General features: G+C 38.1%; 1 protein-coding gene across 6 annotated transcripts in view; it reads left to right on the forward strand.

The window, feature by feature from the left end:
* LOC129777831 (regulator of gene activity) overlaps nucleotides 1–11347 on the forward strand; it is a 59913-nt gene extending 48566 nt beyond the window's left edge. For 4 of the 6 annotated variants that reach the window (XM_055784351.1, XM_055784349.1, XM_055784352.1 and 1 more), the window contains exons 5-8: nucleotides 3000–3332; nucleotides 3388–3592; nucleotides 10776–10940; nucleotides 11029–11347. In XM_055784351.1, coding sequence (XP_055640326.1) covers nucleotides 3000–3332; nucleotides 3388–3592; nucleotides 10776–10940; nucleotides 11029–11254 — 929 coding nt within the window. In that variant the 3' untranslated portion in view covers nucleotides 11255–11347. The remainder of the gene's footprint in view (nucleotides 1–2999; nucleotides 3333–3387; nucleotides 3593–10775; nucleotides 10941–11028) is intronic. The other 2 variants (XM_055784353.1, XM_055784354.1) reach the window with 1 other exon arrangement.
* Nucleotides 11348–16863: the final 5516 nt, after the last annotated feature.

Consider the following 16863-nt stretch of genomic DNA (forward strand, 5'->3'; position numbering starts at 1 on the left):
GGAAAATATCTCAGTTTACTTCACAACAACCTAGGGGTAGGGCAACTTCATATTCGTCGAATCCGGACGGGCTTTTTCGGGAGCTGGAAAAAATGAGAGAAAGATCGAAACCCAAACTGAATGTCCATACACTTATTGTTTGTTAGTCTTAAATGTTCAGTTGGTTTTGTTTCATATTGAATGAAATTTAATTTGAAGTCAGCTGTTTTTTTCATTCTCCATATAAAGATCTGGTTTTACTGGTTTTCAAATTTTCACTAGCAAAAAAGAACATATGATGTGACTAATACTAATACTCGGATAACAACGACAACTATCATGAATATCGATTTTCTGTTCTTTGTTTTGGGCCCACTAATATTTATTATGTATGTAAATGACTGTGTGAGCTGCTTTCTCCATCAAAACTTGCTTTCGCCGATGATTTGAAATTTTTCCGGGTGATCGCATCCGTCAACGATTGTGCTGCATTACAGGAGGATATAAATCGACTGCTAATCTGGTACGATGACAACGACATGCGCGTAAACAGCAAAAAGTGAAAAACAATATCCTTCACACGCTGCAAAAATGTTATTAGTCATCACTATCACATGGGACTGGATCCTCTGGAACGTGTTAATTCAATTTGCGATCTTGGAGTTACTATCGATTCTAAGCTTAAATTCAACGAACATATAAGTATCGTAACCGCTAGAGCATACATAGTCGTCGGCATGCTTCTGGTTTCACCGACGTATATTGCCTCAAGACGCTGTACTGGTCGTTCGTTCGCAGTATTTTGGAATATGCCTCCCCGGTTTGGACTCAGTTCCAGGTTACGCATATCCTTGCGATCGAGCGAATTCAGAAGAAATTCATGCGGTTTGCCTTGCATCAGCTCCCATGAAATGATCCAATCAATCTTCCCAGCTATCCCCTGATCGCTGCAAGTTGATCGATTTAGAAATCCTCTCTGATAGGCCTAAAAAACAACAGCGACTATTTATCTTCGACCGTAATTACTGACAACGTGGATTGCCCGAATTGCTACAGCAGGTTCCGTGGAATATTCCTCCTCGTCGTTTCCGGAATTCCCCATTATTCCTTATTCCTTTCCACAGAACGATCTATGGCTTTAACAACTGTTTTAATTTACTTTTTACTTAATTTTTTAATCAACTTCAACTTTTTCGACGTGACAAGTATTCACTGCACGCTTTCGCATTAGCCTCATATCCAGCGGGAACTCTAAAACAATGTACGCTTTTAATTGATAAATTACTTCCTGAAAATAGCATTTTCACATGGATGCGGTGGGCAATCGAAGATAAACACAACGACTGACGTCACTATTTGAGAAATAGTTATGGCAGCGCATGCTATGTTGCTCAAAACTCTACCATCTTCATTACCTTTTTTTCCAGCACATTGAGTACAACTGATGTATTTTGATGGATGATAAAACATATGAGGGGCTTAGAATGAAAGGGGTGTAAGTGATTTGATCGATTTCTCTACATCGACTTTCTCTTTTGGTCATAACTTAGCTGCAAATACATTCCCAGCTGTATTTGACAATGCGGAAGATAGGTCAGAACCTCATCTATCGGATTCTATAGCAAACTGAAATTGGAACGTTTTTGCAGTTGAGTTATTAACTGAAGAAAAAGTTGATGAAGAAAAATCGATCAAGTCACTTACACCCCTTGCATTCTAAGCCCCTCATATGTAAAAATGAATTTCGGACAAATCCCGGGTCAAAAATTATACTTTACTATACATAAGGGGGATTCTCCGGATAAAATAACATGAATTCACCAAATTGTCCAAAGTTTCGTCCCATCGAAAAATTTAGGACGACTGTCAAGCGTGACTAAACAATCAAAACATCATCTGACATGGAAAAGTTGTGGAAAAAGATGTCAGATTCAGTTAACAAAATCACTGTGCAGAAAACGATTACAGATATTCAGCGAAAAGTTAGAAAGTTCACCAGAAAAGAGGAATATTTTTTCTTATATTTTTCCCTTAAAGCTTGATTAAAAACCCACAAGAATATATTTTTAACGATTTTGTACTTCATTTCCTCATGGAGAAATTGTAAATTTTGTGAGTCAAATTCAAAATGGAACAGACCTTAGCTGTTCTAGATCTACTGTGTCATACACTGCATTCAAGTCGATGAAAATGTGATGCGTGAACACTTTGTACTTACGGCATGTGTGTAAAAATCGTGGATTCTAAATATCTGATCCGTGGCAGTAAAGGCTTCCATTGAGTCCGCTTTGTACCGGCCCACGAGTCTGTTGGTTAACGGTGATGGACGTCAGAATAGGATTTTAGTGAGTTTTTCTTGTGGGCGGCGTTGATAAGCGTTGGGCAGATGACTCCCGGGTGCTTCAGTGGTCGAGAGGTTAGAATCACGCCTAACATGCCGGGGAATTTTTTCGTCAAATAAATTTCTTCCGACTTGCACTGTAGCCACGCGTATTCTAGAGCTTGCCACTCAGAATGCATTCAAGGCGTGTTATTTGGCATACAAATCTCAACAAAGTACCAGTAAAAATGACGCAAGTAATACTACATTGCGATGGCAAAGTTACTCTAGAAACATTAGTGTCATTTAGGAAGGAGAAGATGACTCCATGTCCATAGAAATAGTACAGTCCGATTCTCTATGAGCACTCCTCCCGAAATAACTGTAATGAGCCAGACGGTTCCTTTTCCTGAACTGAAAATCAATTGTTATATTAATTACCATGTTAAGACAAACCGAGAAATCGTCAAGGCATGCGTGTATGTTCTTTCGTGTCTTGAACCACTACGCCAAAAAATGACCAACTCCACATGTGAAAGCCGTGCCAGATGATGGTGGGAGGGGGAGCGTTCCGACTTTCATATTTATAACCGTTATACGATCCTATATAGTATAAAAATTTGAAAATGACTTTCAACACACCACACCCCTGTTAGTTGTTACAAGTAAACCTACTACAATCGTCTTTCATTCCGCTTAGCATTCCATTCCGTTCATTCCCCAATCTTTCCAGTTGGTATGGTAAAACAGCCAACGTCGGAGCAAACGGAGTTTACGATGTCGAGCGAAGACTTCCCGGCGCTGCCCGGTACCCAGAACACGGAGAATGCCCAGCTGGCGGCGAGTCAAGGTCTGCAAGGCGTTCATCATCATCATCATTCAGATCATCATGGTGCCGATAGTCTAAGTAAATCGGTCGGTCCGATCGGGGGTGCTGCCGGCATGGGAATGGACTTGCAGAGTGACGCGGGCAGTGCGAACGGGAACACGGACAAAGGAGCTATGAAACGAGGCGTACACACATCACCTAATGGTATATTAACTAAGAAAATTTCCTCGTTGTATGTTACTGATGGTTCTGTTTTCAGGAATGGTCACGAATATTCCTGCTAGTATGGTCAATAACCAGTTCGGTATGGTTGGTCTGTTAACGTTCATCCGCGCCGCCGAATCCGATCCAAACCTGGTGACGTTAGCGATGGGCCAGGACCTGACGGCACTCGGACTGAACCTGACGTCGGTCGAAAACCTCTATCCAAGCTTCGGCGGTCCCTTCTCCGATTCTCCGGCGAGGTATGTATTAGTGTCTTGAACGAAAAAAAAAACAAATAATACGATAAGTTCCGTTAGTTTTCAAAATTTGTAAGATGGCTTGGAAGGAAAGTTTGAGGATGTGGGAGTATTCCTTTTGATCCACTATTCAGCTGTACCGAACTGCAGGATAGCTGAAGGATCCACTATTTGATTATTAATATTATAAATAGCCCGGTGTTTCTTGTCACAAGCAGCAGAGCGCGTGTTTATAGAGAGAGGCTGCATGAGTTTTGGACCGTGTTTTGAACTCAGAATTGTTCGCTAGCAAGCGGACTCCAATTTGACCTGTGTGGCAACAAAAATCCCTAAGAATACCTTAACATAGCTTGAAATGTATACGCTTTAAACGTTAGATAAATATCAAGAACTCCTGTCTAACGGATGTATTCAAGGTTGTTTCCGAAATTCGTTCTTGTCACATACTCGACATGAATAAATTATTCGTAGTTGGTGCTTCAGAAAGCGATATACTACCACAGTTATAGCACAACGATTAATTTCGCGGAGTCATAAAATACCTAAAAACTGTGCGATCATTTAATGGTTCATTTGAAGAGATCGTTTCCAAAGGTTGTAGTATTAAAGTCAAACACGTTTACTTCATGTTCACAGAGATGGCATATTCCATGATTAAAATGAAAACCATTTAATAGCGCCGATTCTTTCCAAGTCATATTCTGTTCCTGATTTAAACGCCTAGTTTGTTCGGAAACCTTTTCGTGCGATAAGAAAAATGCAACGACCAATTACAATACATTACATTACAAATATATCCTATTATTCAATAAATTCTTCCTGAAATCAATATACTTATTCAGGCGATCTTCTTATTTATGGTATCCATACCGCTTCCACGGCTGAAGAAGAGATAATACTTTCAATTCAATAATTCAATACCCACGCGAGTTTTTGTTGAGGATGTGAGAGCAGACATCTGATGAAGTTCATTCTTAGTTGAATTCACGTTTCGGAATTCATACAAATTTCTGCAGTGGGTTTTTTGAGATGTGTTAAAAAAGGGGCTTTGGTTGTCATTTTGGAGGTAGTTCACGAACAAAATTGCATTTAAAAAAATCATTGGTTTATTGTTCTAATCCCTTAACCTACGATTTAATTTGCAACAAAGCCGATCAAACCCAAAAACTTTGATCGGTCCTGCATCCAGCTTTTCCACTAATTTGTTGAGTGCTCTAGATTTCTATGATATGGGAAAACATCATCATCACCTAAAACGCTCCAGATGTTATTGAAAAACTCGCATTCAAATGTGCCCCATCATTGACACTACGACTTTTCGGTCGCCCTTGTCTTAAACCATAATATTTGTTCGTGTAGGCTGCACTGGTCAAAACGGGCATCCTGCTAGAATGTGTTCTATATTTTCCCCGGGCACATCCTGTAAATGTTATCAACGTCTTGATGCCGGACGTACCGCCTGCAGTTCCTTGTTGGCATTATCCCGTCCTGTATGGCTCTCGTGCCGACTTCTATTGCTGAAGAAAGCTCCGCTGAGAGCGCCATGTTTTGGTTCGCGCGTTCTGCGAAGTACTCGCGCAGTTGTCGTACTCCATTGTTTACCCACCGTGAACTCAAACATCGATACATGCACAACGTAAATAGAATACCAGGTGTATTACTCCCCGCTTTTTTCCTACCATTACATGTAGGCAAAGAAAAAAACAAAACATAATTTCAAGTACAAGTTGTACAGTGTTTTAAAAATAAACTTCTTTGTATTGGAGAATGTGTGTGTCACACAGACGATGTAATATACCTGGTATTCTATTTATGGTGATACATTCATATAAGATACATGGGAGAGAAAAATGAATTCAGTCTGGGGGAGTCTGGGATTATCCGATTATCCGTTAATGGGATAATCACGCGGAATTAATAAAAAAAATCGGTACTCATTCGGAGTAATCTTATCATTGGTAAAAAAATAGAATTGGGGTCGAGCGTTTTAAGCACATTAGGCAGCTTATCAACAATCGCGAATGGAATGTTGTGTTCAAACAATAAATTTTCAATTCTGCTACATACAGTTTGTCTGATTGCCATAATTCCAAACCTGGTCAACTACCTTATTTGTGTAGACAGTAATGCTAACAAGAAGTAGAACTAGGTTTTCTAGTTCGTGTTAAGTAAACTACTTTCCGGTGTACACAAATCCATGAAGAAATGACAAAATTGCACAACTTCCTCGATGTTTAGTTTTTCAGTTTGTGATCTCAATATGTTCTCTAAACCTATCGATAGTTTTTTTTAGATATTTTCAATCCTTACAAAGCAAAATAGACAGTATGAGCGGACTTTCGATCTTCAGATTAACTGTGCTTTAGTAAGAAGAAGACACACAATGCTCTTTATTTATTTTACACTTATCAATCCATGTACGACGCAGACTTTTGTCTGTTTTCACCTGAGATCGAACATGGAAAAGCAGGACATCACGCTACATATCAATATCGAGAAAAGATAACTTTCATTCATCAATCCAAATGTTACCCTACATGGGCTGAAAAGACTCGAGATTTTTCAGCGGATAGCGCCACTAAAAATGAACAAGATTCATTTCGAGAGGTTCCTCTGTCACTAGCTTATGTGTGAAGTTTCATGACATTTTGTTCATTTGTTCACAAACTACAGTTCTTTAAGTGTTACTACCTGAGCATTCGTATAAAAAATGGAAAAGGGGGATATCGTATTATGATCAAACATTGTTTTTTGATTGGAAAAACTCCTCAACAATCATGAAATGTTATTCCACTTCTGCTCCTTCGAGAACAACAGTTAATCGATGGTTTAGTGAATTTAAAATGTGCCGCACTAGTACCGCAGATGCACCTCTCTCTGGAATGCCAGAAGAGGCTACGAATCCAGAAATCGTAAAACAAGTGCATCGACTCGTCTTGAACAATCGTAAAATGAAGTTACGCGAGTTAGCTAAGGCCATAGGCATTTCAAAACATATATTACATTTTACACGACATTTTGGACATGAAAAAGCTATCCGCGCGACGGGTGCCGCGTTTGCTGACCGTCAACCAAAAACAGCGGCACGTTCATGACTTAACAGTCGGTTTGGCGTTGTTGAGTGGGCTTCTTTCGATGTTTTGTGATAATTAATAAAACGTGTATCCATCATCACACTCCTGAGTCCACTAGACAGTCTGCAGATTAAAGTTGAAACATATTTCGAACACTTAGACGTTTCGTACTGCAGAAAGGAATCGAAATGTTGGAAACTCGCTATACCAAGTGTATTACCCTCGAAGGAAACTATGTTGAGAAATAAATACGGTTTTGCCCAAAAAACGATTGTTTTCATTAAAAATCCTGAAATTTTTCAGCCCACTACTAGATCTGGGCAATCTGTTTTTATCAAGCACATTACGGAATTTGAAACCCCTATCATCTCGGTCGCATCGTTCGACTCGAATCCTTTCAGACGATTCTTGTAAGGAATTCCATTCTTATGAAACTGATCAATTATTGCATTGTTGATGCTTTTATGATCAGCAGCACAGAGCGATACTGTGGCGTAAAAGTCGTCATGTATCTTAGTGTTGCTATGTTCAAATGTAAGACATTTCACACGCGGAAAACAATCTATTAATTTGTAATTTTAACGAAAATTTTTGGTACAGAATCTGTACCAAAAATAACGAGAAAATCTGTACCTTTCTAGATAAATCTGTACGTGTGGCAACACTTGTCATGATCCGTTCCGACAAGTCGCCCAAGTTTCGCTCCTGACATTTCAACCGTCTAATGTTCCTCTGTCAAGTCTGGTGAGCTTCTGGGAAAGTCGTGTTCGTCTGCGTTGATTTTTTCGTTCGATTGAGTCGACGAATACAGTGGTAGACATTCGTTTAGCCGCACCCTATTTTTCCTCAATATTTTTAAAAATAAGTCAATTCTTTGTACAGTTTTGCTCATAAAAGACGATTATTGTTTATTTCCATCGAATTCATTTAAAAAAAAAGTATAAATTAACTTTTTGTTTTCTAAGTAATTCAAATATGTGGAATCAGGGTGGACATTCGTTTAGCCACATCCTAAAATTTCAATAAAAGAAAATTTGTGCGGCAAATTTCGAGTCCAATCGGTAGCTAATATTTAGTATGTCCACCTCTATTTCGGATCACTTTGAAAACTCGATTTGGCATCGAGTCAGACAGCTTTTGAAGTGTTGCCATATTGATTATAGCCGAACATTCCTGATTTACTGCCTTGAGACTGGAAATGTTGTCAAATTGTCATCCGTTTGCATAGACCATCTCGGCCAAGATTCTCCATAGGTTCTCTATGGGACTGCAATCGACTGCCAACAGGTCATTCAAGAAGCGAAATGTCCTTCTCGGCCAACCATGCCTTCGATTGCTTGGAAACGTGGATCTATGCAGGATTATGCTGAAAAAACGACATCCTCGGTAGCGTTAATCTCAATATGGCCAATCAAAACTTTCTAAAACTAGATACTTTTCGGAGTTCATTCGGGTGAAAATGAAACAAATGAGAAGCTTGCTGTGATATGAAACGGCTCCCCACACTGTCAAACTTCCGCCCCCAAAGTTTCGCTTCGATCTCACGACATGCCGTTGACTTAAATTGTACCAATAGCAACTGTAACAGTCCGAACCATCCAAATTGAACTTTTTTCGCCGGAAAATACAACATTTCTCCATTCTAGTTTCCATTCCATGTATTGCCGGGCGAAAATGAGACGGTTCTGCTTATGGGTGGCGGTCAGTTTCGGCTTCCCTTTAGGTTTCTTCCACATGATGTTTGGTGACTCATTCAAGATGCGCGCAATATCCCTGTTCGTTACTGGAACAACCGATTCTGCCTTAATGTATGACCAGGACATCGTTTCCTGGTTGCTTCGTGTCTTATTCGACTATTAAGACGTTAAGTAACTTTGGTGTTCCCATTTGTTGGTCGTTATATCCCGTATTTTTGGCACCATTTAAAGAAATTCCGTACCACTTCCTCAGATAGACCAATTTTTGTTACGATCGAGCGATTAGAAAACTTTTGTTCACTGAATATCTTTATTATTTTCCGCTCCTCTTCCGTCAATAGAATACCTTTCGCCATTCCTCTAAATTCTACGTAAATCACTAATCTGACCAACTTCTTACGTTGCACACCTAATATTTATCTTGCAAATTGAACATTCTCAGACTTGGTGATTATGCGAAAACTCGATTTTTATGCCCTGCGGCTAAACGTATGTCTCGGGAAAAAACGACGTTTGAATATTTATACCCACCGATGTGTGTGATTGTGACGCACGTCCTTTCAATAAAAGTGACTTAAATATACTATCACTACAACATATAAGTATCCCGATAAAAAGAACATTCCTAGATGTTTTGTAAGTGTTTCAATTTTTTTTTCGAGTGCGGCTAAACGAATGTGTATCACTGTATGTATGTAGTGCGTATGCAACTGATACATCTGGTCTGCCCATGTTTGTATAGGAGACGTAAACGACAAAATGAATAAAATCGACTTTTTCGCTGTTACGCATTCTACACAATGTAATACGTATGCTCAATATACGAACAAACATTTTTTGTTCGAAAACATTTGAGCCATTTTGAAAAAAAACACCTTTTCGAAAAATCACTGTTTGTACGCATAACAGGTGTAATTCCATACAGTTTTCATAATTCGCTCGAAAATCAACAATTACCAGAATTATGTACTAAATATAAGCTCTACATTCTACATCTACATTTGAATCACATTCTTTGTAGAGTCCAAATATGCTTTATGATAATATCTTATCACTTATCGTTATATCGAATATATGAAACCATTGAAACGCTGTTTATAGAGTTACTATTCTCAGTTCACTGCACTACGATAAACGTAGAGAAGCAGTTTCGTTTTTTATGTTGTGACTACTCAAATTTCTGCATTCTAATTTTCAAGTAGATAATGAAACAATCAGATCAGTAGTAAAATATATATAATATTGGTTCTTAGCATTATTACTCATCAAATTCGACATCGAATAATACAACGAACTCAACATTCACTCATAACGTTGGCGTAATTAAATAAAATCAGACTTTAAATAACCAGTCAGTTTCATTTACTTATTTTTATAATAATCAGTTACATAAGTGAAGAGCTCATTTTATCATGCGTTATCAATATAAACAATATTTCTTCAGTCTAAATGGTATCCAGCCAAAGACTTACGAACATTTTGCAAACATCTATTTTGAATACTTAACCCAAGTTCAATAAAACACATCGATATTTTTTTAAACCTATTTCACATTTAATTCTTTATTTAATGATTTAATACAACTAATCGTAAAATTTTAATCTATTTGAGTCTCTGGCAAATTAATCCAATAGTCATGTTTATCTATCGGTATTATAACCAAAACAATTTTAATGATAAAATCCTTTTATGATTTTTTAAGCTGAAGCTTGTCAATGAAATTGAATGAAAGCTTTAAAACATCTCTAAGTTGTTTTTTGTCAATATCGTCATGTGACGGTTAGTTCATTGGAATTTTATCCTAACCTATTTGATTTCATCCGACAGCAACTGAAACTATCGACGAATACGTTTAGACTATTATCGGAAAGGTAAATGCCGACAGTACAGACAAAACAACCTGGTGGTTATGTCTAGCTATACGAACAAATGTTCATTGAAACGATTGATTGTCCGCATAAATAGACGCAAGCGTTTTCCAAAGGGAAAAATATGTTTTGATCCGCAATATCTCATAGGCTCTCTTTTTGCCGATAATATCCTTCAACTGGACAGATCATTTCATTGGAAAATTTGCATGGTTATGCTTGTAGGAAAAAAACAACAAAAATGTCTCCTATGAAAACATGGGCAGTAGTACATTTTACACTGTTGAGGATTCTCAGCCATTGGACGGGACTGAAAACTTCTCATAATGTTTTAATTGGCGAAAGACGACTGTGAATCTTGCTGATCGAGTAGTTTGAAAAAGTTGTGCGCTTCACTCCGACTTGGTTTCACTGTCTAGTCTCTACAGTCTTTGCTGGCTCAGGGAAAATGCGGGAGTTAGGCTTTGGCAAATCTGTCATTTTAGTGAATTCTTCCAAAAAATTAAACTATACCAAAAATAACTCCATACTCTTCGTTTCATTACAGACCCCAAGATATGGAATACAACGTACCACCAGAGTATTTGATCAACATGTCAATAAGGGATAAGCTGTCGAAGCTAACGTTGCAGAAATATAAGGATGATCTATTATTTTATTTATTTTACACGAACGTTGGTGATGTGATGCAGTTAGCCGCCGCAGCAGAGCTGTAAGTTCAGAAAAATCCTGCCTCTGAAAATGATGAATGAAATCCATAAATTATACCCTCCTTTTTTCTTTCCTGATCCTATTCACAGACATAGTAGAGATTGGCGATATCATCTGGAGGAAAAGGTGTGGATAACACGTGTGCCAGGCATGACACCGTACGAGAAGAATGGCACAACCGAGCGTGGCACGTATTACTACTTTGATGCGCAAAATTGGCGACGAGTGCCAAAAGAATTTCAAGTGGATACAGTGAAGTTAGACAAATGTCCAAATCTAAGTGCTTACGTTACGATGAGTGGACAGCCTGTATAATATTTATTAATTTGTAATTAAAAGAAAAAATGCAGAAAACAAAAAAGAAGCAGATGAAAAGAAAGAAAAATTAAAAATTTTCTGATTCAGTAACGTTCGTCACTGTTTTCTCTTTCGGTCCGTTTGTGTTTTGCTGGGTGTTGTCGGCGGAGGTCGCCAGCGAGGGTGGAGTGGTCATGGATTTAGTTTTCGCGCATTGCTTCTGGCGAAAGTAATAAATCTCTTCGAGGTACTCGATGGTGTTTGCTAAAATAATACGCGATGTCATTTCATTGGTGTTTACTGTAAGAATGAGAAGAAACAAAAACCATTGCTGCTGATACTGTGCTGGTAAGAGGGCCGCTGATAGATTACCTACCTCGTAGCTCTAAAACCCGATTTATGATCTTCTGCAATTGATCAGTGCTTCCCCTGCGATCATTGGAATTGTTCTCCATTTCGTTCACTGTTGTTGTTGGCTCCTAGAACTGGAAACAAATTGTTTTGTTTTCAACATAACCTACAAATCAGAACGAGTTTGATCAACGTCAAACAGTGGTTGAAAATATTTTTTTTGGCTAAATAAATATAATCACAATTTGATATCACACAAACTGAAATGCAAACTGTACCACAGAGCTTGATGTGAAAATATAATATATTTTTAAAGTGATTATATCACTGTAATTATACAATCATGTCGCGTTTGCAATGTTCAGAATAGAATTCGAAAAAAAAATACTGCTCGTTTACCTTGCTGTCTTCCTCCCGTCTTTCTTCACGCTTAAACTCGCGAACGAACTATTTATGTACTAAAGGTGGCTGGGTAAACTGTTTGTCCGGAGGTCAAATATTTGACGCTTTTTGACAGATAAAATTTGATTTGAAATTCGTACAAACACTCCCCTTTATTCCGCGCGGCGAATGAGGTGAAATGGCCCAAGTCTCAGCATTCCCGTAGGCGAATGGCGTGACTATAGTTTGTCACTACACTGGAGAAATAGTTTAGTAAAAGCAGCTACCAAATCTTTGGTAGCAAAAACATTGGTAAAATATACACATTTTTTGTAAATATTACTAAAATTGCGTAAAAAAGATGTCAGACGCAATGAATGTTCCTACCAGGAATTCGTATATTTTACTTCATACCATTAGTAAGTTTGTTTTTATTGTCATACCTAACAACTGTGATGTGCGCACTTTGTCTTTTGTCTTTTGGAGACGAAGCGATTCGGAGGTAAGCACTTTGTTTTTATTGAATTCAATTATGTATTCATCTCCCCCGAGAATTTATGTTCATATTTTCGGCGGGGAAAATATCACAAAAAATGTTGATCCATATTAACATAATTGACCTAATACCATTTTTTTCTTTTTTAGTTGACCTTAAAATTATATGCAGTACAATCATTCATCATAAACAAATCGGAGATAAGAGTTCGTTTTTTTTACATCATTACATCAGTCACCTCGGTCGGGAAACTATTTTCATATTCCCGCCAAGGATAAACATCAGTTATATTCTATACATTACAACACTTTTGACCTTTTTCCTTGTCTTTACAGCTGGCATGATCCCAGACTCGTAATACTTATTTACCAAAAACCATCCAAGTTATGGGATTGAAGGTAACGGCGAGTTTGTCGCTAAGATTGGAATCTTTCTTCAACACATCATCGACCGTAAAAAACTTAAGGTGAACATACATAATTTATTGCATATTTAATATCATTAACATATGTATTTCTATTCTTCATAGGGACACGAGAGAACAAAATACGGATGAAACGTGCTAATTCTACCGTCACTCTGCTAATCAGCTGCTAATCAGCTAATGCAAATCAGAGCGATGCAGCAGAACGGGAACGGGAACTTGCTTTGGAAATGCTCATCAAATTGAGGTGGTTGAGGCTGCGATTAAAATTTGCCTCTTGTACGCAGTTTATAGAATGATTCCAACGAGAATTATTGATGTTGTTTATAGAATAAGTTATTAGTATAATGTATTCTAAGTATGTAGAATTAAACGCAATCAAATACAATTTTTTAAATTAAAAATAATCATTAAAAAATATTGTCATTATCCCTGATGATTACTTCTCACAAATATGAAGCAAAAAATGTTGGACCAACAATTTGTAGTTTGTTTGACATATGTGCAGTGTTTTGGCTTTCGATCAAAATCAAATGATACACAATGTGTCATGCAAGTAAACTCTCACGAACATATAACCAAATATGAGAGGATCATTCAGATACTTGTATGAATGTCAGTAATCACTTGTGTAATATTTAGTGATTAAACTAAGAGAGGAACGAAGACTGTTGTTTGCATATTCGAGTTGTATCAAACATGGCACACTATTTTCGAAGCCTGCATACAAGTTTGAACCGCATATATCGTCTCATTTTACTATAGCGAAACCCACTGCACAGACAAGTGTAAAGCAATAAATGATACAAGAAAAATTACGTCATCATTACGTCACCATTTGCGGAGAGCAGCGAATGGGAAAAGAGATAAAACGCGAGAGTTTTTGCTTCTCACTGGAGTGGTGTTGCTAGTAAAACTATGCGGTCTATATGAATATACACATTTCAAGGGATAGCGGCGTTAAAAATGGAAAATATAATCTGACTACCCTTCCCTTAGCCTCTATCGAGCTAAATAATCATATAGTTTGCACTCTCTGAGACTTAAAAATCAGGATCTGCTACATTAGCTGAATATGAATCTTTCGCTTTGCGTTGTCCGTATGAATCTGCTGTTTCATGATGCATGGAGAGGTCGGTATGCATATGTTAGAGGCAAAGAAGAAAATAAGCTTTCTGCACTGAAAGCGTATATGATAGCTTTGCTTGCATGCTGGTGTGCAATGAAGTGCGAGCCGATGCAGAGTTGTCTCGGTCTCTTTTGTGTCGTGATTTGCAGCACATAACAATAATAGAATACCGCTGGGGGAAATGTTTCCTGAAAGATCATATTTGAACGAACGAAAGCGATTTTTTCAATGAGTGGATCATTTGGCAAACACTGCATATGTGCCTACCATTCTTTTTTTGTAACATGTACCAATGATTAGTAGGGTAGAAAATGACTAGAGAATTGGTAACATGTACCAAAAAATTCGTCATATTGACTAAATTTTCCTCTCAGTGTAGGTGAGATTTGAAGTCGCTTCATATTGGATGCACATAATTACGACACCATAAGTTGGCTCGTCAATACAAATATAATTCGAGTACTGCTTCACCTTGATATATACTTTATTGCCATGTACCGGTTCGAATATTCGAAGAAAAGACCGAAAAAAATATTCTTTTGTTTGTTTGGGAAACCCCATAAACGCCACTTTTATCAAAATTGACTTTTTGGCAGTTTTTGAATCCTTGAGGATACCTACATTGACTATCAAAATTTCAGAAAAAGTTAGTTCTACGAACCCCCTTCAATTGGGGTTTCAATTAGTCGTTTGTTTGAGAAACCCCATAAGTTCAATGTTTCCAATTATCACCAAGGGCGGCACTGCGATAGATATACAATTTCGTTCATTGTTTACCGGTGCCATAAGAAGCATGCGCAAATCAACTTAAGTGGAATGTATTTTGATTCGGATTGCGACCTGGACACGACACCGAAATGTAAGTGTGGTGTTCGGCGGACAGCAGAATACAAAATGGAAGTCATAAAAAGGGCAAGAATCAATAGAACCGCATACAAAAACAGGAAGGGAAATGTTCAAATCTCGCCACTGTCTAACGCCTTTTTCGGGTTGGAAATTTATACGGCAGTCCTGGAGCAATAAGCGTATCGTTGTACTTGTCCTGCCACACAATGCACGATTGGATGCATCATTGACCTCATTGATCTTAATTTGATATATCGATCATCTAAATCGGTCCAGTAGTTCTGAATTATTGAAAAAGGGGGAAAAGTTAATTTTTCCGATCACCATAAAATAAAAATGGCCACCCTGATGAAAGAAATAAAATATACGGGTCTAATATTTCACGATGAGGAATAAAACTATGAAAATCTGAAAACAATCATGTCGGCATCGGTTTGGCATGGAATTCAATTTTGTGCTTGACCCATTCTCACCCCCATTCAGTGAAAATAAGAGATTATTTCGAAAAAAAAATAAATTCGAATGGAAAAAAATTGATGTTCAAAATCAGTAATGGCTCATCTGGCAAGACTTTCAAGAATAATTCTATCCAATATTTACAATTTACGTAGTTTTGTATGATGCTGGGCATGAGATTTTTTCTGAGGTGTTTTTTGATGGCTACTTACATATCAAACTTTGATGAATTATTCAAAAATAACCATTTGTACTACTGTGCTCCCTTGACCGAGTGGTTAGCGTCATAACTAACATGCCGGGTGTTCGGGTTCGATTCCCGTTCTGGTCGGGGGAATTTTTCGTCAAAGAAATTTCCTCCGACTTGCACTGTGATCACGCGTATTCTAGAACTTGCCACTCAGAATGCATTCAAGGCGTGTTATTTGGCATAGAAATCTCAACTAAGTACTAATAAAAATGACGCAAGTAATACTACGTTGAGACGGCGAAGTTCCTCTAGGAACGTTAGTGCCATTGAAGAAGAAGAAGACTACCGTTAAGTGTTACGCATTGGAAGTTGTGGAAATATGTCTCCTATTAAACGGCCCACAGCTTTCAAAAATATTCACAATATTTGTCAACATATTACTAATAGTAACCATTTTTGACTCAATTTCACCCCCATAACCCATTTTAACTTTCAGCAAATTTCGAGAAAAGCAATTTTTGACGTTTTCTCGCAAGTGTGTCAAATGGACTTATGGGGTTTCTCGATTAAATGATTCAATTGGTAGTAACGCTTGCGTTAAAAAAAAAAGAACAATACAAATGACAAATGAAACACAAATTTCTGCATAACTCAAGAGCTAATCGAGCAAATGGAACCAAAATTGGCACGTCGAGATTTCAGGGGGCAAGAAATGTTTTTATGGTGGTAACGGAAGGAAGGAAGGTCTTGTATTATAGAGACTTTAAACTTTTGCAGTTCATTCGTCTCTAGCCTTGAGAAAGGTCCTTTGAAAACTCTACTCTACGGTGACCGGAATAAATCGCCACAGTAAACAACTGCAACAGAAACAACCGCTTAGAAAAAGTGTAGTAGGCTAGAAATATTTGGCGCGGGAAAAACATCATGTGCCTCATATTTCTATTATAAATTTATTCTCTTGTTCTCGTTTTTCGAAATTTATTCTGAGGACAATGTAATGGGGACGAAGTCCCCATTTGGCGAGGATAAGGAATCGAGGCGGCCCATGCCGCCAAGATGACGCAATCCGAGTCCACCGCCGACCCGCCGTCGGAAGCGGCGGTGTCTCGCACGCAAACCTGGGATCCACTGATTGCCCGGTTAGTTTGAAACATAGGATACGATCCTTTAGCAATGTCCGACCGAGCTCTAGCGAGCGTCGGACGGTATACGTCTGCCCGGGGCGTTACGTTTGCCTGGGGCGATACGTTTGCCCGGTTAATTCTTGTTTTGAAATACAATACCGCGCCACAATATTTATAGCCTACTACACATTTTATAAGCGGTGGTTTCTGTTGCAGTCGTTTTCTGTGGC

The sequence above is a fragment of the Toxorhynchites rutilus genome, chromosome 3 (genome assembly GCF_029784135.1).
Source record: "Toxorhynchites rutilus septentrionalis strain SRP chromosome 3, ASM2978413v1, whole genome shotgun sequence".
In the NCBI taxonomy this organism is placed as follows: domain Eukaryota; kingdom Metazoa; phylum Arthropoda; class Insecta; order Diptera; family Culicidae; genus Toxorhynchites; species Toxorhynchites rutilus.